Source organism: Pituophis catenifer, unplaced genomic scaffold (genome assembly GCF_029215685.1).
Source record: "Pituophis catenifer annectens isolate HBS135680 unplaced genomic scaffold, rPitCat1.0.hap2 SCAF_1, whole genome shotgun sequence".
Classification (NCBI taxonomy): Eukaryota; Metazoa; Chordata; class Lepidosauria; order Squamata; family Colubridae; genus Pituophis; species Pituophis catenifer.
The window spans coordinates 163,214,426-163,235,883 of record NW_027256881.1 but is presented as its reverse complement, the minus strand read 5'-3'; the positions used below and the strand labels follow the sequence as shown (position 1 = coordinate 163,235,883).

The window sequence follows — 21,458 nt, the reverse complement described above, 5'->3', positions numbered from 1 at the left end:
GTCCAGGAGAACTGTTGTGGTCCGCCGCCAGCCTGCGGAGCTGGCAGCATAGTCGGACAGTGAGGAGGTTGGGGAGGAACATGGGCCAGTCCTGGAGTCTGCAGAAGGCTCGGACGAGGGCTCTGCGTTGGAGGCAGAAAAAGGACCATCTGGGAGGTACATGCTGCCTCCGGAGCCTCCAGAGTCGTACCTCAGCGAGGCAGAGGAACAGGGGGAGCCTGTTACCAGTGCGCATATGCGCAGAGCTGCCAGAAGGCAAGAACAGTTAAAACAAAAGGGATGACTCAGAAGTAGGGCTTGGAGATGATTGGCCCCTCCCATAAGACTTAAAAGAGAAGCAAAGACACGTGGGCCTTTGCAGAAAGCAACGTTGTTAATTCTGTTCAGTTTAAAGTCTGAAGCTCTGTTTGATTCTGGACTCCATGTGGCTTTGCCAATTAGGTCTTTGGCAGCGTGTCAAGGGAGATAAAGATGGGTGATTATCAGCCTTATCCCGAAGAACTCTTTACAACTATTTGGGACTCATCTGTGAATGAACGGCATTCACAGCCATTGAAATTGAAGAGGTTTTTGGGACTACTTGTGTGTTTTACTGACTCAGGAAGCCTAGGTCAGAACAACACCCAGATTATGCACTGGGACTATTTGGGGCAGTGTCACTGCGTTATTTTATTTACCAGCTGAGCCAATTATTTCTGGACTATCTGACCCTCCGTAGCTTGCCAAGAATTGTTATCAGTAAGCTACGTGTTTCCGCATCCACCCACATTCCTTCACTTGCTTCACACTTCTCTTTCCTTTGTTCTCCTGCCAGCAAGGTCCGGCTTTGGACCGGCAGGAGACCTCGTTTGCCAAAATGTAACAATTAACTTTTCTTAGTTAGTGAGGTGTTTTATTTTCTTTATAACAAATAAATGAGTTTTATTAGAAACCTTCCTCGTGTTTCTTTTCAGATTATTACAACTTGGATTAAGCCACGACCCATCTCCTCTAAACCAGGGTAATTAGTCCCAGAGCCAAACATGGGATTAATAAATGCCCTGACAGGCAGTACCACCCCAACCAAGATCAAAGGTGGCAATTCTCCATGGACCGAAGAACCCCAAACCCAGAGCCACTCAGCCTTGCCAGGTTTCAGTTTCAACCCGTTGCTCCCCATCCTGTCTCTAACAGCCTCCAGGCCCTGCGAGAGGGAGGTCACAGCATTGCTTAACTCACCATGGGCTGAGATATACAGCTGAGTATCATCAGCGTATTGGTAATATCTCTCAGTCCATGGTGACAGATGATCTCACCCAATGGCTTAATGTAGATGTTGAATAGGAGCAGAGAGTACCAAACCCTGCAGTGGGCGAGGACTGGATCTCTTACCTCCTATTAACACCAACTAAGAGCAGCCACAAAGGAAGGAAGTGAACCAAGATAGCACAAAGTCCTCAACTCTCAGCCCTTGAAGCAGTTCCAGAAGGATACCCTCGTTGATGGTATCGAAAGCCGCTGAGATGCCAAGTAGAGCAAGGATAGATGCACTATACCCATCACGCTCCTGCCAGAGATGATCAACAAGTGTGACCAATGCCATTTCTGTCCCATATTCAGGCCTGAATCCTGACTGGATAATCCAGAAACCTCTGGAGCTGCTGCGCAACCACCTTCTCAACATTCTTCCCCAGAAAGGGAAGATTGGAGACAGGTCAGAAATTATCCAATAGGATGGGATCCAACAATGGCTTCTTGAGAAGAGGGCAGACCACATCCTCCTTAAAGTGCTGGGGCACTACCCTCTCCTGTAGGAAATCATTAATCACTGCCAGAGTCTACCTGTTTGTTCCGTCCTAGGAAGCTTTCACAAGCCAGGAGGGACATGGACTAAAACACAGGTACTTGCCTATCTGTCCAGTTCCTCAGGAGCAACAGGGTCAAACCATTCCCAGTTAACAGGGTAAAAACTTGCCCCAAGGGCCTGCACTGGACCAGAAACCATGCTGGCATCTAACTGGGAACAAAATCAAGCAATTTTGTCTTCGAGAAAATCTGCAAATTCCTCAGCGCGCCCCTTCTGGTGCATCTCAGTCTCCTTCTTCCCCAGGAGGAGATGCCTCACCTTAAAGAAGTCGGTTATCGTGGCTTAATAATCATCATTTCAATCCCTTTCATTGGTATTTACAAATTTTGCCACAAAGTACATCATATTACATTTTCTTCTGTTAATACTTACTTACTTCTGAATAAGGATATTCAGGGCAATAGTAATAATAAAAAATGGCTTATTTCCAAGTCTAGCTATACTTAGTTTTTAGGATAAAAAGCATTTAAACAGAAATTGTTCATAAATACAACACTTACACAAAAAGGCAATCCTACCTTTCTTGATTTTGTTGGATCTCCTTCTGAGTTTTTAATCTGGCTTCCTCCCATGAGAAAGGACAAATGAATTTTTGCAATTGTTCCTTTAAAAAGTATACGTGTATCTGTCCATCTTTACTAACTGCTTCTAAAAGATGCAAAAAAAATACAAATTATTATCAGGAAATTAACAGCAAGCAGATTTTTCCAAGCTCATCACAATTTATTTATGCTTATTTATTTACACTGCTCAACTCCCAGTGACTTTATTCTTAAAATAAAAATTGTATCCATTTATATAGAATGCTAGCTTAACTAAGCAGGGAGACAAACAACAAATCTACCTTGCCATCCTTTTATTTTAGTCTATGCAGATATAGAATATGAACTTGTCAACTTATTTGTTTAACTTTTCTACCCTATCCATCAAATTTCAAGGAAAGTTTAGAATACAGGAATTAATAAAAGTATTTAATATGATAATATAACAGCAATATAAACTTTTACCTCTTCACTTACAATGAAATTTATAAAGAAATCTGAGTATGCTTAACAATTTTTTATAGAAAGAATACAGCAGATTTTTTCATGTTTTTCATTTTTTCTTGCACAAAATAAAGTAGAAAAATTAATTTAAAATGGAAATGAATAAGCTTGGAATTTTTAATGAAGTTATTCTTTCAGAAATTTTTATTGTTATGCTACAAACTAGTTGATTTGACTTTGTCTCTTAAGGGCATAAATACTTGTTTTTCTCGATGTGAATCTAACTAATATTTGATATTTTTAAAAAATATCAACATATCAACAAAAGACTGAAAATATAAAACATTTTCTTTATCAAGGAGCACAACGAGACTCTTAGAGCATAAAAACAATGTCCCTCCATGAGGCTTCTAGAATTGCTATTGAGTTGATTTTTAAATTGGGGTGGGACTAGTAAATAATAATTAAGTTTAATATTAAATTTAAATAAGATTGTGTTTCAATCCCATGCATTTTTATGACTATTAACATGAAAAGAATTGGGCACCCAATTATCACAAGCATTTCCCAAATCAGAGCTACCAAAAATGTTACCTCCAAACTGGTGGTAACACTGAAAGTTCAAGAATAGTAGTCTTTGAATCCCCGATTTCAGTGGGAGAAATATTTGAGAGGAAAAATCCACTTTCTGCATGCCATGCACAATTTTATACATCATGATCATGTCTCCCTGAATAATGTTTTATTAAAAAAACAAAAAACAAAACTTTTTCTAAAGTATAGGGTTCCAAAAATAAATATATCAAATACAATTTAAAAAGAAATCTGTAACAAAACTGAAAAATTATTGCTCAGAGGATCTTTATTACCTGGTGCTACTGAAAGGTGAGGAGGGTTCCAGTCTCTCAATTTATGATTAATGCACAGTGCCAAGATATGATCCCAAGGAATTTCCCAAACAGAAGGGCCATCTTTTTCTGCATTGGCATGCTTCTGATCCTTCCACTTCAAGTAAATGTTGCTCAACAAATTCTCTACCTGAGATTGGAGTATTTCCTGGGTCTGACGAGAGCTAGCCGTTTGGGACACATACTGGAAAATCATAGCACAAACAGGAAGCCAGGGAGCTGAGAGAAGGGGGAATAGAAAAACATTTATTTTACTATACCAAATTAAGGGGAAATCACAGTTTTTATTTTATATCCCAATTTTATTCAGATAAAATGTCTACAAGAAATCTGGGGATAGCCCAACCTAAACATTGTAATTCCTTCGAGACACACATTAACCCATGCCTGCTTATTCAATTTTAAATCTCTATGCATATTAATGAGCTTAAATGGTCTCCAGAGGATGGTAGAGGACAGGAAAGCCTGGAGGAACATTGTCCATGGAATCACGATGTGTCAGACATGACTTCGCAACTAATAATAAAAATGCACATTAAAATTGTGATCTGCCCTTAGATAGAAGGTTCTTACCACCGAAAGGAGGAACATCCATTTGTGGAATCTGAAAGGACAGCAGCGCCTTCTTTAGCCATGCAAGATGGCTGGGTTTGTTCCACTGGAGGTGGGGAAGCCACTTGTTGCCTCCAGCCTCTGCAAATTCGGTTACAGGCCAGGACAAATCCCTGAAATCTTCTGAAGTGGCAACTTCAGCCAGGAACTGTATCACACTGTTGTACAGCTCTATTATGATGCTAGGGTCTTGAGAGGGTAACCCAGCCATATGTCTCTCCCACTTATCTTGGTAGAAAGCCTGGGTGAAATTACAGTGAAGGCCATCTTCAAGGTACTGCATGATGGTCTGGCAGCAAAGTTTGATAGATTGTGGACACTGAGTGACCAACCATTGTACTGCCTCGGAAAGCTGTGGATAAAAGCAGAGGCAACAAATTCACAATCTGACAAGAAAAAAGGTAAAGTGCAAATCCTGTGTCAAATCCTTCCCAAATTAAGACTCTTGCTTAGACTGAAGCATTTTAGTCCAGCTCTTCTTTTGTACTATTTTGTTATTAGATTTATATTTGTTTAGAAAGTCAAGGCACCATAAACAGCAATTCCTTCTCCCATTCCCCACTCCCAACAGCAACATTTTGAAGTTGTTGGACTGACAGAAAGACTGGCTCAAGTCAGTAAGTCACTTTCCAGGACAGGTGGATTTCAACTTAGGTCTCCCAAATACCAGTCCAGTGGCATTAGTATTACACCATCATTTTTAGATCTAATAAACTATTTCTTTTTTTAAAATGTCAACCTTTTAGCCAACCTCTCAGATCAGTGATGGCGAACCTTTTAGAGACCGAGTGCCCAAACTGCAATGCAAAACCCACTTATTTATTGCAAAGTTCCAATACGGCAATTTAACCTGAATAATGAGGTTTTACTACCTAAAATAATGGTAAACAATGCAGAGTTCAGCTAATTGTTCTAAGGAAAATGTGATAAATGCACTTTTATGACACTTCATTTTTTTTCTGCTTTTGAAATATTATGTTTAGCAACAATAAAAACAAAAAACTTTTCTAATATCATTTCTCTCTTCCCTCCTCTTTCCCCCAGTCTTTCCCCCTCACTCTTTCCCTCCCTCCATCTCTCTTTCCCTCCTTCCCTTTTTCTCTTTCCCTCCCTCTCTTTATCTCTCTCTCTCTCTGCCTGTTTCTTTCTCTCTCTCTCTCCCTCCCTCTCTTTATCTCTCTCTCATCTGTCTGTCTGTCTGTCTGTCTGTGCTCTCCTGTCCAGCTTCACGTGTTGTGTGAATCCAAGCACTTGGGCTGTTAAGGGAGAGTGGAGCAGTGGTGAAATCTGAACCGGTTGACAGGGGGGCGTGGCCAGCATCAGGTGATACAGTGTGGATTCTGGAGCTCCAGGAGAGCACCGATATCCTAGCCGATTTTGGGGATCCCCAGGGATCATAGCTGTCTTGTGGAGACAACGAAGAAAGAAGATGCTGGCTGACATGGATAGGGAATGAGCAAGTTCCCTGAAATGCCAGCATTAGTCTTCAACCCATCGGTGAAGGAAGGCAGCCATTAAGGGGCTGTCACAAACCAGAACGGCCACAATCAGAAAGAGGGAATGTAGGAGCGGTAATTGAATGGAGTAATTGTTGCTGGGTGAGAAATTGGCCAATTTACAGGTAAAAGGAAAAAAGTATTTGACTGCTTGAAAAAATTGTAGCGGAAGATTGGCAGCTAATTGGCACAGAAGGATTAAAGCGGAGGGAAAAAAACCCCGGAACTTTAAAAATCAAACCTGGAAAAAATCTTCCATTCGGATTTAAAACTGGATTGGGGAGGAAAAAATAAGACAAGGAAAAGAAGATAGAAAAACATTTTAAACAGTAGAAAAACTTAATGTGGAAAAGAGGAAGTGAATGCTTTTGTGTATTACAAGATGGCTTCATTGTTATGGAAAGGCTTGTAAATGGAGAAAGACAGCTGCTGGCGGAGAGCATGAGAAAGAGGTCTGAAAGAATTCATACAGCTCTACCAAGATAAGAGAACAAAGAACAAAGACTGAAGGTGCTGGCTCATGTGAAGATTTGAATTGGACATTATTTAAAAGGGGGGGAGGGGAAAGAACACTATATGGACTTGGAAATTTGAAATATATGTAAAGGAAAAATTAAAAAATCTCAGCCTTTTAAATTGAAAATATGGAGAATTGGGAGGAGGAATATGAGACATTGAGGGAGATGTTTCAAAAAATAAGAGATGACTTAAGGGAAACAAAGAAGCAGTGGATTGGTTAGAATGCAAAAAAAGAGAAAGAGAACAGAAGAACGAGAAACAAAAGAAACAAAGAGAACTATTGGAGAAGAAATAACTGAAAATAAAGATAAAGAGGATTACACTGGGTTTAGCAGTGACAGAATAAGAATGTATAAGGGAAAATGCATCTCAAATAAGAAAAGAAGAGAAATGATTTTGGAGAAAGCATTAAACGGAGAGGAATAAATAACATAAACATTAATTGAAATTATGATGGAAAACTGAAATTGAATGTAAAATTGAATGAAATTGAAATGTTAAAAAATGATTTAAGTGTTATACTTGCAAGAAGTAAAGAAGAAAAAACATATTGTTAAAAGTAAAGAAGATAAAGGGTTGGAAGATTGTTTGGGTAAAAAATTAAAGAGAAAAATAGAATAAGATGAAATATACTGTTTATAATTAAAAAGATAAGAGGAATTGTGTGAAATATACTTGATAAATGGAAGATCGGGGTTGCCTGGACTCCATAGTGGAAAATATTAAATTGAAGATGAATACAGCAATACAGAGAGATGAGGAGAAGAGAGGTGGAAGGGAAGAGGAAGGAGAGAGAGGGAAGGAAGAGTAGGGAGGAGGGAAGGGAAGGGAAATTAGAGTAGGAGAGTAGGAGGCAAGAGAGGAGGAAAAGGAAAAGGGGAGGGGAAGTAGATAAGAGTAGAAGAGGAGGGGAAGAGAAAGTAGGAAAGAAAGAAAAGAGGGAGATGGTAGGTTGGAGGAGAAAGATTGCTGTACAATAAAAAAGATGAAATGGAAGAAAGGCAACCCCGAACAAACACAAATATATTAAGATAAAGAATGAATTGTTAAAGAATAAAAGAGAATAAATATGAATAAGCAGGAAAATTAGAATTTGAGGGTGAATGAAGATGTTGTTTATATAAGTAAGCAAAGAAATATTGAGATATGAGTAAAAAAAGGGAAAAAAGAAAATGGTGGCAAAAATTGCAATTGAGTAAAATGTATTTGAATTTGATAAATTGTATAAGATAAGATATGGCCAATACTCTGTTCAAAAAAGATGTGGGTGAATGTGGGGGGGAAAAAACCTAATAAAACTTGATTTAAAAAAAAAAGAAATCTGAACCGATTTACTACCGGTTTACTGGCTGCGCATACGCAGTGCGCACCACGCACCAAATGCGAGGTGCGCATGCACACAGCAGGCCAAAAGAAGGCATGAGGTAAGTAGAACAGTGCGCAAGGGGGGGCTGATCAGGTACGGCGCGCAATCTTTTTTTTTTTACTTTTAAAAGCATTCATTCTCCGAACCACCCGCCGCTATCGCTATTGGATCGGGAGCATTTCACCCCTGGAATGGTGGCTGGCAGGCAAAGCCAAGCGTTGGAGATCTACACAAAATAAGGCAACTCTAACCTGGATCCTGTCAGGGAGATCCCCCACCTTCCCTCTCCCTCTCTCCCCCGGTAATGGGGGCCCGAGCACCCTGAGCACAGCTCCCTCCACAAAGGCGACCAGCAAGCAAGCAAACATGGCGCTCTGGCTGGGAGGCGGCAGCGTGGAGCCTCACCTCTGGTCAATGAGAGCGGACCAGGCACGGTGCACGCCTTCCTTGTTGCTGCTACGGTACTGGCACCGGCGCTGGCTGGGAGGGATGCGCGAGCTAAATGTTTGGAGCTGTGCTCAGCGGAGTTTGCAAGCGGGCTCAGCGGGGCTGCTTAGTGGGGAGACTCCAGCCCATTTGGTTTGTTTCAGCGCAGGGTGGGAACGCAGAAGGCAGGGGAAATCCATGCCTCTCATCGTTCAGCCTTCAAAGACTCCTTTTGGGGCGACTTTTTCTGCTTTTGAAATATTACGTTTAGCAACAATAAAAAAGAAAAACTTTTGTAATATAATTTCTTTCCCGCCCTCCCTCTCTCTCTCTGTTTCTCTCTCCCTCCCCCCACGGGGAGAGGGGAAGGCACCCCTGAACTGGTGCTGGGTGGTAGGAATGACATCCGAAGGCCGACGAGCCCAGGAGCAGTGCGCTCAGACTCAGCTGGCTGGCGGGGAGGCGGGGCATCCCAACACAGGCAGCTCTGCAGGAAAAGAAACTGCTTTTTTTTTGCTGAGCCGAGCTGACGCAGGGTCGCATTGTGGCTCCGCGTTGTAATGGGCTTCCCCATTGTGAAGCGCACGAGTGAAAAAGTTCACTCAATCAATTCCAACTTCGCGAGATCTTTTTTTTTGGGTGAGAAGTTGGAATTGATTGAGTGAAACGCGATGGAGGAACGCGATTGGAGCTGGGCTGGGGCGACTACGCGTGTGCCCACAGAAACGGCTCTGTGTGCCACGTCTGGCATGTGTGCCATAGGTTCACCATCATGGTCTTAGACCTTTAGTCCCATGAAGAATGGAACAAAAGTCAGTATGTTGACCTGATCATTTCTAATATTGTCTAGTGTATGCAATGCTCCCTTTAAAAGATCAAGAATCAACTACAGAAAAACAGAAAGTAAATCATACATCCAAGAGCAAAAATCATAAATATATGGAGAAACAAAAATAAAAATATCAATAGGGTTTAAAATGCTGGTTTCCAAGAATCAGAAACAGATGACACATTTATTTCCAGGATCTTACTTTGTTCTAAAAAGACTGATATTAAATGCAATATTTAGAATGTAATCAAGAATAATGTTCTCCTATTATAACAGTTGATAGACTTATGCAAGACAAAGGTGTTTGAGTTCCATGTATGGGTGCCTATAGAGCAGTGATGGTGAACCTTTTTTTCCTCGGGTGCCAAAAGCGTGTATGCGCATGTGACAGTACGCGCGTGCATGCCAACACCCATAATGCAATGCCCCCCACAGGTCCTGCCCCCCATGCATGCATGTGTAACCCATGCTCCCCCGTTCCCCCCGCATATGCACATGACCCCCCCATTCCCCACACATACACACATGCCCCCCACCCCCCGCACATGCATGTGCATCTCCCAGCAGAGACCCGAAAATCAGGTGGCCAGTGGGATGTGCTCGGGCATGCGCGGTGGAGCTGACCTGGGCGTCAGCTCGTGTGCCCGCGGAGATGACTCTGAGTGCCACCTGTGGCACGCGTGCCATAGGTTTGCCATCACGACTATACAGCATTTGTCAATAATTCCTTAAAAGAACTGTGATCTCTCCAGGAATGATACAGCTGCCCTTTGTTGCTGCAATGGGTTCCTGAGAAAAGACATATTTGTTCTGGGCATGAATTACAAACTTTATCCAAAGAAAGTTCTTACCTTGCGGGAACCATGCAAATCATTTACAAAATCTGGGATTTCAACAACGCTGTAGTTTGATATAAGTTTAGCTGAAATCAAGTCAGGTAGCATCAAACCTTTGAAAACAAGAAGTTGCACTTTAGTCATATAATGCAGAGAATAAAGAGGATGATCTTGATGAAGGGAGATGAGTTTTACTGCCAAGGCAACAGGTAAACACTGTTTAAACCCAAATGATGAGGGAGGGTTATGAAAACATCTCAAACAGGCACTTCCCTAATTCATATGATATATACAGGCACTCCTTGACTTATGACCAGAGTTAAGCTCCAAATTTCTGCTGTTAAGCAATGCAGTTGTTAAGTGAGTAGCACCCCATTTTATGACCTTTCTTGCCATGGTTATTGAGTCAATCACTGCAGTTGTTAAGTGAATCATGTAATCATTAAGTGAATTTGCCTTTCCCCTGTTGACTTTGCTTCTCAGAAGTCGGCTAGGAAAGTCACAAATGGCGATCACATGATCCTGGGATTCTGCAACTATCATAAATACATGCCAAACACCAAATTCACATGACCATGGGAATGCTGCATTGGTTGTAAGTGTGAAAATAGATCATAAATCATTTTTTCATTGCTGTTGTAACTTCAAACAAATTGTTGTAAGTCAAGGAGTACCTGAAAAAAAGAGGGAGGAAGGGAAATACATTTAGATTTGCAAGATTCTGTTGCCAAGGCAATCTTAATAAGAATAATTTTTGGGTCTATGTGGCATCTAGGGTTGACACACAACTTCTTATCCTCCCCAGACATGCAAAGGAATAAATGGGGACAACTATACAAACAGGCTATGCTAGGGGTCAGTAATCCTTAAAGGTTTAAGTATATCAAATGCTAGGATAGATTAATTAGCATCTTCGTGTACATGTTCATGTAATTTGCTCTCCCCCACATACAGATGCACATAGAAAACTTTTCATATAGTGTCTCATACGCAGCTACTCACTACATGATCTGCACTCATGCACGAACCTTTCCTCCGCTCAAGATAGAGATTTAGCTTCACCTGAATGAGAACCACAGAATGGGCGTTGGTTGTTACCTGATACGCCCTTTCTCAGCTTAGAGGAAACAGCAGTCAGGAATGGGTTAATTCCACCTGTTAACTACTTGGACTGAGTCTGCGAATTTTTAAGCCACGCCTCTTCCTGTTGCTTGCCAGTTTTTTGACGAAGGCGTCAACACAGACTGACGTGTTGAGCTGTAAAGACAAAAGAACAAAACCCTACCCTCCCAATGCCAGGGCCGGACGAATAAACCGGGCGGTGCTGACTGCTGTTTCCTCTAAGCTGAGAAAGGGCGTATCAGGTAATAACCAACACCCATTCTCCATCAAGGAGGAAACAGCAGTCAGGAATGAGCCGTGTCCTATTGGGAGGGAGAAGTCCGGGCCTGCAGTCCTAGGTCTGAATGAACCTGCTGGAGAACCTGTCTGCCAAAAGCAGCTTCAGCCGAGGCGTAAGTGTCAAGCTTGTAATGATGTACAAAAGGTGAAGGGGAAGACCAAGTAGCTGCTCTGCAGACCTCCTCCAGAGGTCTGGGTAGCCCAAGCTGCAAAGATTGCAGCACTTCGGGTCGAATGAGCACCCTCTGAGGTGTCTAAAATGGCCACCAAACCTCCTTACTGCAGTTTCAAAATGGCCACCGCACCTTCATACAGTTTCAAAATGGCTGCCACAACATCAATCAGCTACAAAAAATGGCCACAGCTACTTCTGTTGGCTCCTCGCTGCCGCTCCTTGCAATACAGGTCAGCGCTACGGAGCTAGGCTCATGGGCGCTGCCTGTAGCGGCTTCCAATGGTGCCGATCCTGTGCACCCTTCAGGCAAATGCTACAGAGCTCTTCTTGTGGGCAGTGCCTTTTAATTTGCAGAGGGACCGAATCCTCGAGTCCTCTGCGGGTCAGCTACTACGAGGCAAGCCTGTGAGTGCTACCCAGAGGTCCTCAGCCGAGCGACCTCTTGCCGCCCCCATGGCTCTCCGCAGGCTCAGGCTGAATCACCCTTCACGCTGGAAAGAAACTAAAGGTTTACCTGATAGGAAGTCAAACCTCAGCAAGTAGAAAATACAAATAAAAACATTTTTTCCAAGGAGAAAACAGTCAGTGAATGGACAGCTCAGAGAAAACACATCTGTTCAGTTAGACTGAGTCTAAAAAGCTGGCAAGCAACAGGAAGAGGTGTGGCTTCACAATTCGCAGACTCAGTCCAAGCAGTTAACAGACGGAGTTAACCTGACTGCTGTTTCCTCCTTGATGGAGAATTTCCTTTTCCCTTTCCTAGTCCCTTGCGAACTTCAGCACTTAACACAAGAGCCCTAGTAGGTAAACATCCATCTAAAAAACTTATCCTAGAAGCTCTAGCTGAAAGCCCTGGAGGCCATCTTTTTCTTTGGCTCTTCAGGGCTGCCACACTTAATGCTGTGGGAAACCGGGAGAGGGGATTGCATTGAGTGGTAGAGATATTTTGCCATAATAACATTTCTTTCTCCGAGAGTCAAGGACATTCAGGCCTGCACCTGGAGTGGTGTGACTGGGAGACATCTCCAGTTGGGACGGTGCATTGATTGGACCATGTGATGGACATGTGAGTGCAGGGGAAGGGACTTGGACTTTCTTTTGGGTGGGGAAAACCTGGAAGCTTTCAGATTTGGGTTTTCCCAGATGTGCCAATATGACATCTCTAATAAAATGGAACTTTGAGGAACTTCTAGCCTCTGAGTCTTCTTTTGTTGGAGGTGTACTTGGAACCCTGACACTAGCTTTCCTTGACAAAAATCTAGATATTCTATTTAGAGTTCTAAACTCTACATTTATAAGCTAATTAAATTTGTTTCTATCTTGGATATTACAATAAATGACTTATATTATTTCAAAGTTCTTTACATACCTTCCTCTACTTCCTTTTTCACAGACTCATTTCCAAGACTGGGGACAAGAACCACAAGAGGTAGTTTTGGTTGGAAAGGTATTACTTGAAAGAGCCGTTTCAATTGAAGTAAGGCTGAAAGCCAATATACATCTTCCTCTGCAGGATCATCACTTCTTACTTGAGGTGATAGAAGAAGAAGAAGCCCACTAGTTCCAAGTAGTTCTTTCAAAGTTTCTGGGTCTTCAAGTTCAGAAGTGCCAAGTGTTCCACAAGCCACCTACACAGGACATGGAAAACAATTTATTTCCATTTATAGAAAGAGCAACGAAGTGCCCACTTTAAAATTCAGAAGCATTCTTCAAAGTCTGCAGTGAAGTTTTGTAAATAAAAGAGTTCTCAAAAACATTACAAGTCCAAGGATTCAGATTTTTAAAACTTTCGAATAGAATTTTTTAAAACATTCAGATTGCAGTTTATTTTTATTTTATATTTCTAAACCACCTGTCTCCCTCAAAGAGGGGCACTAGTTGCTGAAATAAAGCCAGGTGCAAGCTCACTGTCTTCTAGTCTCATATTTTAAGATTTAAACCAATATTTCCCAGCCTTAGCCATTTCTGGGCATATGGACTTCAACTTCCAGAATTCCACTGCCAGCATGGCCATTAATAAGAATTCTGGCAGGTGAAGTCCATAGCCTTGGAAATGGCCATGGTTGGCTAGCAGGGTGAAATCTACTTACCTTCCCTACCGGTTCGGAAGTGCACGCGCCCCACGCGCTTGGACCTTCTGCACATGCACAAATTCTTTTGCGCATGCACAGAGGGTAAAAAACAGGTTACTTCCTGGTTAAAACCAGGAAGTAACGATGACTGGGTGGGCAGAGCCTCACGCCACCATCGCTACTGGTTCTCCAAACCACCTGCCGCCATCATTACCGGTTTGGCCGAACCTGTCCAAACCGGTAGCATTTCACCCCTGGTTGGGAGACATTGATTTAAACCCATCAGTCTTGATGTGAATCAAAATTCTCAGTGAGTTTCCAGGGCTGTAGGTGGACTTAAACCTGAGTCTTCCTAGCCCTTAACTACTAACCCAGACTTAAGTTCTCATGCTTCTGTTTCTCAACCTCTCTTTCACTCTGGCTTAGTTGAACTAAAAGTAGCAATCAATCCACAGGCTCTGTTCAAGACCCTCTTCTCCGATTATGAATTTCATTTCTTTACCTAGTCCCTCCCTTCCCACAATCTTTGAATTAATGTACTTTGAGTACAGAAGGTTACTGTCCTTGCCCAAAACAGAACATGTTTTGTCAAGATAGTGGCATCAGAAAATTATTACTTGAGCAGACCTTTATGCACACACTAAGACAGGTTTCTTGATCTTCTTGGAGAGATGTATGCAGTGCAAGTGTCTGAATTCTGCTATTTGCCTGAGATGCAGATTCCTTTTCATTTCTTTTGATTTGAAATTTAGCTTTCAACCATTCCATTAGAATTCTATAACCAGAAAAGAAATAAGTACTTTTAAACTGTATCACAGATTTGATTCCTAGCACTATGTCCAATTAAAATGTTAAATATTTGTTATCATACAAAAAACATTAATTTATCAAATGGTATAAGATTATGATGAAGATGTCTTTACTTAATATTAGACTTTGAAGCACTGATTAAGATCAGCTTATGAAAATAAATCTAAAGAACCTGCAACAGTAGTGTGCAGTGCAAACAACTGTAATCATTACTTTCAAACACCCCAACAATCACTGAAGAGGCTCAGCCTTACCTGGACTATTTATAGTTCTATTCCACATTTAGGGAGATTTCCTCCTAAATATTATACTACTACTACTACTACTACTACTACTACTACTACTACTACTACTACTGCAAAATCGTAGGGTTCTTGTTTATAGTTGTCATTCTAGCTATATTAGCAACATCTATTGTTAAATAGTGGAAATAGAGAGCATGATTTGCAGTTGCAATGTGTATTTTCTCTCCTGTATTTTTGTATTCTTGTGTATTTTTGATATTTTCTCAATCATTTCTTCATTTTCTCAAGTTTTATTTGGTTAAAAAAACAGAGCTTAATACCATACATGCTTGCTCTGATAAAAAAAATATCCTTACTAGGTTTAATGGGATTTAAAGAATCCTAAATTAACCAACCATTTAGTATTACTTGACTTTATTGATTGTATATATGGTATAAAGATACCATAGCCTTTACTTTTCCAGTCTGAAATTTTGTGCTGAGAAAAGACAAGAAAGGAAGCATTCTGCTGTTTATTATAGAGAAGAAAAAAAGTACAGTATACAGTGAGAAGCCGAGAATCAAAGATAAGCTCAGTGAGATATCTTCACCTACAGAAATACTAAGCCACCTTTAATGCAGCTGTTGAAGTTTATTTATATAAAACAGATAGCACTCTTTGCCTACAGGCTATCCAAAGACATTGGCTAGTGACATTGACACTAGCCTTTAAGTTATAATCCTCTCTTCCCTGCTCTGTATTTATAAAACAGGAACTGTGTTCACATGCTAACCTACAAACTATAAACATGCAAAAGGCTATTCACATTTCCAGGGCGTAATGATTTTGTCCTAGAAAAATTATCTAGATTTAATCTAAGAATATGCAGAAAATACTTTCCAGACTCTTGCTCCAAAAGTTATCTGCTCCTGCCACTCTAATCTAGGAGCATATAACCTGAAGAGTTTAATCCAGTGATGCACAACAATCTGGAATACAGCGGCCAGAAGCCCTCCCAAAGGTAATGTTCAATGTGACAGCTTTAGGATAATAGCAAATATATGGGAGGAAAATAATATCCTTTATTGAACTTAATTTTACATGGGGCTCCCCTTGAGGAGCACCCGGAGGCTCCAACTGGCACAGAGTGCGGCCGCGCGGGTGGTAATGGGAGCGACATGGCGCTCCCATGTAACACCTCTTCTGCATGAGCTGCACTGGCTCCCGGTGGTCTTCCGGGTGCACTTCAAGGTTTTGGTTACCACCTTTAGAGCGCTCCATGGCTTAGGACCTGGTTATCTACGGGACCGCCTACTACCACCAATAGCCTCCCACCGGCCAGTACGCTCTCATAGAGAGGGACTCCTCCGGGTGCCGTCAGCCAAACAATGCCGACTGGCGGCCCCTGGGGGAGAGCCTTCTCTGTGGGGGCACCTACTGTCTGGAATGAGCTCCCCCTGGAGATACGGAGGATCCCGGATCTGCGCACCTTCCGCCGCATTGTGAAGACCTTTTTATTCCACCAGGCGGGCTTGGCCTAATCTTTTCCCTCTTTTTAGTATGTAAATTTTAATCTGTTTTTAAATTATTGGGGTGTTTTAATTTGTCTGGGCCAAAATGGTTTGATTCGATTTTATCTGGTTTTTAAATTTTTTGTATCTATGTATTTTATTGTTTGGCTGTTCACCGCCCTGAGTCCTTCGGGAGTAGGGCGGTATACAAATCAAATCAAATAAACTAAACTAAACTAAACTTAATTTTCATTGAATGCAAATATAAATTAAATATGATTTACTTTTTAAATCCGCCCCTTAGATTCAAAGGTAAAATGAGGGCATGAAAAATTTGCGCCCTACTCCTGGGCAAGCCAGTATAATACCTCTCCCTGTTCTTCATCCATGGGTTTGGAAGACAGGAGGCAATAACAGGAATTAGCCTCCAAATATTAAAGATTTTTCTCCCAACAGGAAAACAATGGGTAAGGGAAAAAAGCACATGTGTTTGCTTCCTGCAGCAAAAAAAAAACATCTCCTCTGGTGATAGCAGAGAACTCTGAGGAATTGAGAATGTGGCAAATGGGCCAAAGAAGTGAAAAATTAGTAAGCAGTTGAAAGAAATCGCAAAAGAGGTTTTAAAAGCAGAACAAAAGTTGTCCTATAAGATTGAAGTTATGAACAATGTAGTTAGGAGATGAAATACTTCTTGTGAGTTTAGATAACAGGATATTATTAGTAACAAGATATGAGTGGGAACAATATCCTATTCAACCTGAGAACTGCACAATCAACACACTTTGAATCTCTTGCACTGTCTCAATTCAAGCAGTACCTGTTGGGATCTTCAGCAGGATAGTCATCATAACTTGGCAACACAAGCAGTGCTTTCCAAAAGATCTTTTCTTGTTGCATAGGAATATTTTCAACAATTAATGTTGGTAGATCAAGTGGACTCCATGCTGAATCTCTGAGACACACAATATAATATTAAAATATGTAACCATATTCATTGTAGATTATATTTCCTAAAGAGTGTTTCAGGAAAAATAGATTACTTTAAGACATTTAAAATTATTTACTTTAATAACAAAAAACAATAAATCTAAAATAAATCTCTTGAAAATTTGTTTCCAGAACAAGCCTACGTATTAATTTAATAGTTGCTACAACAATCAACTTAATGGTTGATTAAACATAATGGTTAAAATATGCTAGTTTCCAAAGCTTTAGGGCATGTAAAAATCCATTCTTATAAAATCTTGTTAAAAAGTACTTTTGCAGGTCATGCACTAGATGAAACATCATTTATTTAATTAGCAGTTGTCTAAATGCATTTTAAAACTCATTGTACAGACACAAATCTAAGTTCTCTGGGCAGGGCAGTCAGTTTTTGACTTTTCTCCTGCATCTTGTCCAGTAATCCACTTCCAGTGACATATGTAAGACAAGGATCTCTTCTCTGTTCAGGTGTCACAAAACTTATTTCTCATAAAACCAGTATGGATTCCTTTTTGGTTCAAAATATATTTAATACTTAAATCTCTCATGATTTTACTTAGATTAGAATGATTGACGGTAACCTCAAAGCTTTCAGTCTTTTTTCTAACATAATTTAATTACAATCAACATACTGTAATAATTGCTGATAAAAATGTTGTACTTTCATTTGGTGGATGGTCTTGTTCCGTATCCATTGAAACCTGAAAATAAATACCACTGTATGAATCACTTGACTATATCAAACAGCAAACATTTCTCATTTGTACTTAGCCACCACCTGGTGCCCTTTGATTTGTCAAATGTATAAGGACCTGCATCTAACATTCAACCAAAGTCAAGAATAGCTATCAGTTTAAAAAGTCCTCCTATAATATTTTCTTTGATAGAATACACAGCTGTACTGTATTTTATTTTTATTTTATGCTGACACATTCAACCAAAGTCAAGAATAGCTATCAGTTTAAAAAGTCCTCCTATAATATTTTCTTTGATAGAATACACAGCTGTACTGTATTTTATTTTTATTTTATGCTGACACAGAGTACCAACTCTGACCATACCCAGAAATAGAGCTGAAATCTTTAGGAGTTCAGCTTCCCTCAGGAGGCAGCTCTATGCAGAAACAAAAGGAGTCATCTTGCTAATTGGCAGCAGCTTGCAACCTTCCCTGCCAGTTTTCACATAGACTTTCTAGGAAAGCCGACAGAGAAAATTGAAAATGGCGATCACATAATTGGCAACTGGTTGTAAATCATAAGTTAAGGAGTAGCTGTATCAATTAATTTATTCTAGATTTAAACTTAAATAAATAGAAAAGAAAGCTAGACATTATTTAAGAAAACATACTTTGAAGTATGTTAAGATTTAAACTAATCAACCAAACACAGGGATGAAGGATCTGTAGCTCTCTGGAAGTGATGAATTTTAGCTTCCAGAAACTCCCATTGTTAGCCAGCATCACTGCTATGATGGGATCCTCAAAGAAATGTCCTGGGAAATAGTTACAGTACTTCCCTATTCAAGCAGCCACCTTACAACTTATCACTCTGAGAACTCCTTAAAAGTTACAGAAAGTGCAACTGAAGAATGAGAAGAAATGGGAAAGGATCTCAGGGAAAGGATATTGGAATAATGGCAGGAGTTCAGAGGAAATATCCTGCTCCTCCCATCTCAAACAGCAAGTCTCCCCAGGCAGGCTGCCCTATATATGACACATCGTTGGTTTGGATCTCAAAGCATTTACACAAGTAGCAAGCAAAATGCTTGAGATAGATGCATCAGAAATGACTGGCCCTAATTCTCTGCAGCATATATCCTCCAATATAACAGGAAGACAAGGGAAGTGATCAGAGAAAAAAAATGTGCCGATTCCTCAAGATAACATACAAAGCATTGTGAGAAGTGGGAGTGGAAATTATATTGTATCGTTTGCATGATAGCAATAGCACTTAGACTTACATACCGCTTTACAGTGCTTTACAGCCCTCTAAGAGGTTTACAAAGTCAACATATTGCCCCCAACAATCTGGGTCCTCATTTTACCAACCTCGGAAGGCTGGAAGGCTGAGTCAACCTTGAGTCTGGTGAGATTTGAACTGCCGGCAGTCAGCAGAAGTAGAATTGCACTCTAACCACTGAGCCACCATGGCTTATAACACCATGTTGCACATATCATTATCCTGATACCATCATAGCATGGGGAAGAAAGAGGTAACTGCTACATGCTCTTCTTTCATGTATATGGAGACAGACAGTACTTACTGCAGGCAGGCGGTACCAAGAGTCCCGGCATGTCCCAAATTCACAATTCTTTTAATTAGATGCTCTCTGGCAATTGGACACTCTGCAGAGGGTGAAAGGGCTTTCAATTTATCTTTTGGGTCTACATAACATGGTGCTGCTGGGAACGCTCTCATCTGTCGTTTCAATTTCTTTCGGGCCAAAACAGCTTCTTTCCATCTTCAAGAGAATGTACAAGCAAGGTTCATTGACTGCCAAAATACACAACTTGCTAGAACCATCCTTTCAATTAGACTGTATTTTATCTGCTTGATACCAGATTATAACCAGTTCTAGTGGGGAAGCAAATGTTTTCTGCACTGTTAGAAGAGAAGGAAGAAAAGGCAGCCCTCTCTATAGAACTTAGCAATTATATGTACTCTTCATTCAATTGCTCACTTGCCCTATAGTTAAAAAAAAGAGAAGTGATATGTGTCTTTCTTGTTGCCTTCCTATTTTAGTCACCTTAAAGAGCCACCTGCATGAGATGGACAGCTATAGAGAATGAATGAATGAATAAATTCCCCAGCTTTTTTCTCTCTAAGCAGACAGCATATATATCTGTCTTATATAAAATTTCATCTTTGGATTTAGTCCCAAATCCCATTTAAAAGTTTATCTTGGATGGAGTAGTTAACTTTACCAGCATTATCACTATAAATTCAGAGCAAACCAGGCAAACACATTATGATATGTAAACTATAAATGACAATTAGAGATCCCAGGAGAATTTGCAAGAGAAATACTTCCACGATTTAAAACTTAAGAGACAAGTTTTGTTGTGTAGTTATGTCCTGTAGAATAAAATTGCAAGAATAATGAAAAGATTTTACACATCTTATCCTGAGCTTATTAGTGGAAGAAATATGATACAAGTAAGAGAATAATTACCAGTAAACTTCTTAAGAGCCAACTTTAATACATTTGACATACCTTTGTAAGTATTTGCAGAAGCACTGAAGTTCTTGCAGGGTTTCCTTAGCATTTTGGAAAATTTCATCCTCCAAAAATGCATCCATCATTTTAGCACAGATTTCATGTGAACACCGGACAATGCGTGCCTTTTGATCTATCTCCACAGCACACCTAAGATATAATGAATTAATTTAACAGATATCTCAAGATAGATTATAGCACTTCTGGCTTTCTGTCATACAACAGATTTCATTTCAAAGAACAATTCAAGAATTGAGAGTGTGGTGGCACGACAGCTTCCTCAGCACCTGGATGAAGCGGATTATCTGGATCCGTTCCAGTCGGGTTTCAGGCCTGGGTATAGCATGGAAACGGCATTGGTCGCATTGATCGATGATCTCTGGAGAGCTCGGGACAGGGGCTGTTCCTCTGTCCTGGTCCTGTTAGATCTCTCAGCGGCTTTTGATACCATCAACCATGGTATCATGCTGCGCCAGCTGGAGGGGTTAGGAGTGGAGGGCACCGTTATGCGGTGGTTTGCCTCCTTCCTCTCCGGCCGTACACAGTCTGTGTTGGCAGGGGGGCAGAAGTCAACCCCAAGCGCCTAGTCTGTGGGGTGCCACAGGGGTCGGTCGTCTCGCCCCTCCTGTTCAACATTTATGTGAAGCCGATGAGTGAGATCATCCGTGGCTTCGGGTGGTTGCCATCAGTACACCGATGACACTCAGCTGTACATTTCCACCCTGGGCCACCCCAATGATGCCCTTGAAGTGATGTCCCAGTGCCTGGAAGCCGTACAAATCTGGATGGGGAGGAACAAGCTCAGACTTAACCCTTCCAAGACCGAGTGGCTGTGGTTTCCGGCGTCCCGTCATAGTCAGTTTACCCCATCACTGACTATTGGGGGTGAGATCTTGACCCCCTCAGAGAGGGCTCGCAACCTGGGTGTCTTCCTGGACTTGCAGCTGTCCTTAGAAGACCATCTGACAGCTGTGGCCAAGAGGGCTTTTTATCAGGTTCGCCTGATTTACCAGTTGCGTCCCTTTCTGGATCGGGACTCCTTACGCACACTCACGCCCTCGTCACTTCCTGTCTGGACTATTGCAACGCTCTCTAAATGGGGCTCCCCTTGAAGAGCACCCGGAGGCTCCAACTGGTCCAGAATGCGGCCGCGCGGGTAATTATGGGAGTGACCCAACACTCCCATGTAACACCCCTCCTGCGCGAGCTGCACTGGCTCCCGGTGGTCTTCCGGGTGCGA

The 21,458-nt window shown here is 41.2% G+C and overlaps 1 protein-coding gene across 1 annotated transcript in view; it reads right to left on the bottom strand.

The window, feature by feature from the left end:
- MCM3AP (minichromosome maintenance complex component 3 associated protein) overlaps positions 1 to 21,458 on the bottom strand; it is an 82,386-nt gene that overhangs the window by 13,785 nt on the left and 47,143 nt on the right. Inside the window, exons 17-26 of the mRNA XM_070933153.1 lie at positions 20,216 to 20,368; positions 19,265 to 19,462; positions 17,635 to 17,703; positions 16,836 to 16,970; positions 14,100 to 14,247; positions 12,770 to 13,028; positions 9,840 to 9,937; positions 4,314 to 4,704; positions 3,702 to 3,959; positions 2,365 to 2,494 (exon numbers count right to left, since the gene is read on the bottom strand). Of these exons, the coding sequence (XP_070789254.1) occupies positions 2,365 to 2,494; positions 3,702 to 3,959; positions 4,314 to 4,704; positions 9,840 to 9,937; positions 12,770 to 13,028; positions 14,100 to 14,247; positions 16,836 to 16,970; positions 17,635 to 17,703; positions 19,265 to 19,462; positions 20,216 to 20,368 (1,839 nt within the window). The remainder of the gene's footprint in view (positions 1 to 2,364; positions 2,495 to 3,701; positions 3,960 to 4,313; positions 4,705 to 9,839; positions 9,938 to 12,769; positions 13,029 to 14,099; positions 14,248 to 16,835; positions 16,971 to 17,634; positions 17,704 to 19,264; positions 19,463 to 20,215; positions 20,369 to 21,458) is intronic.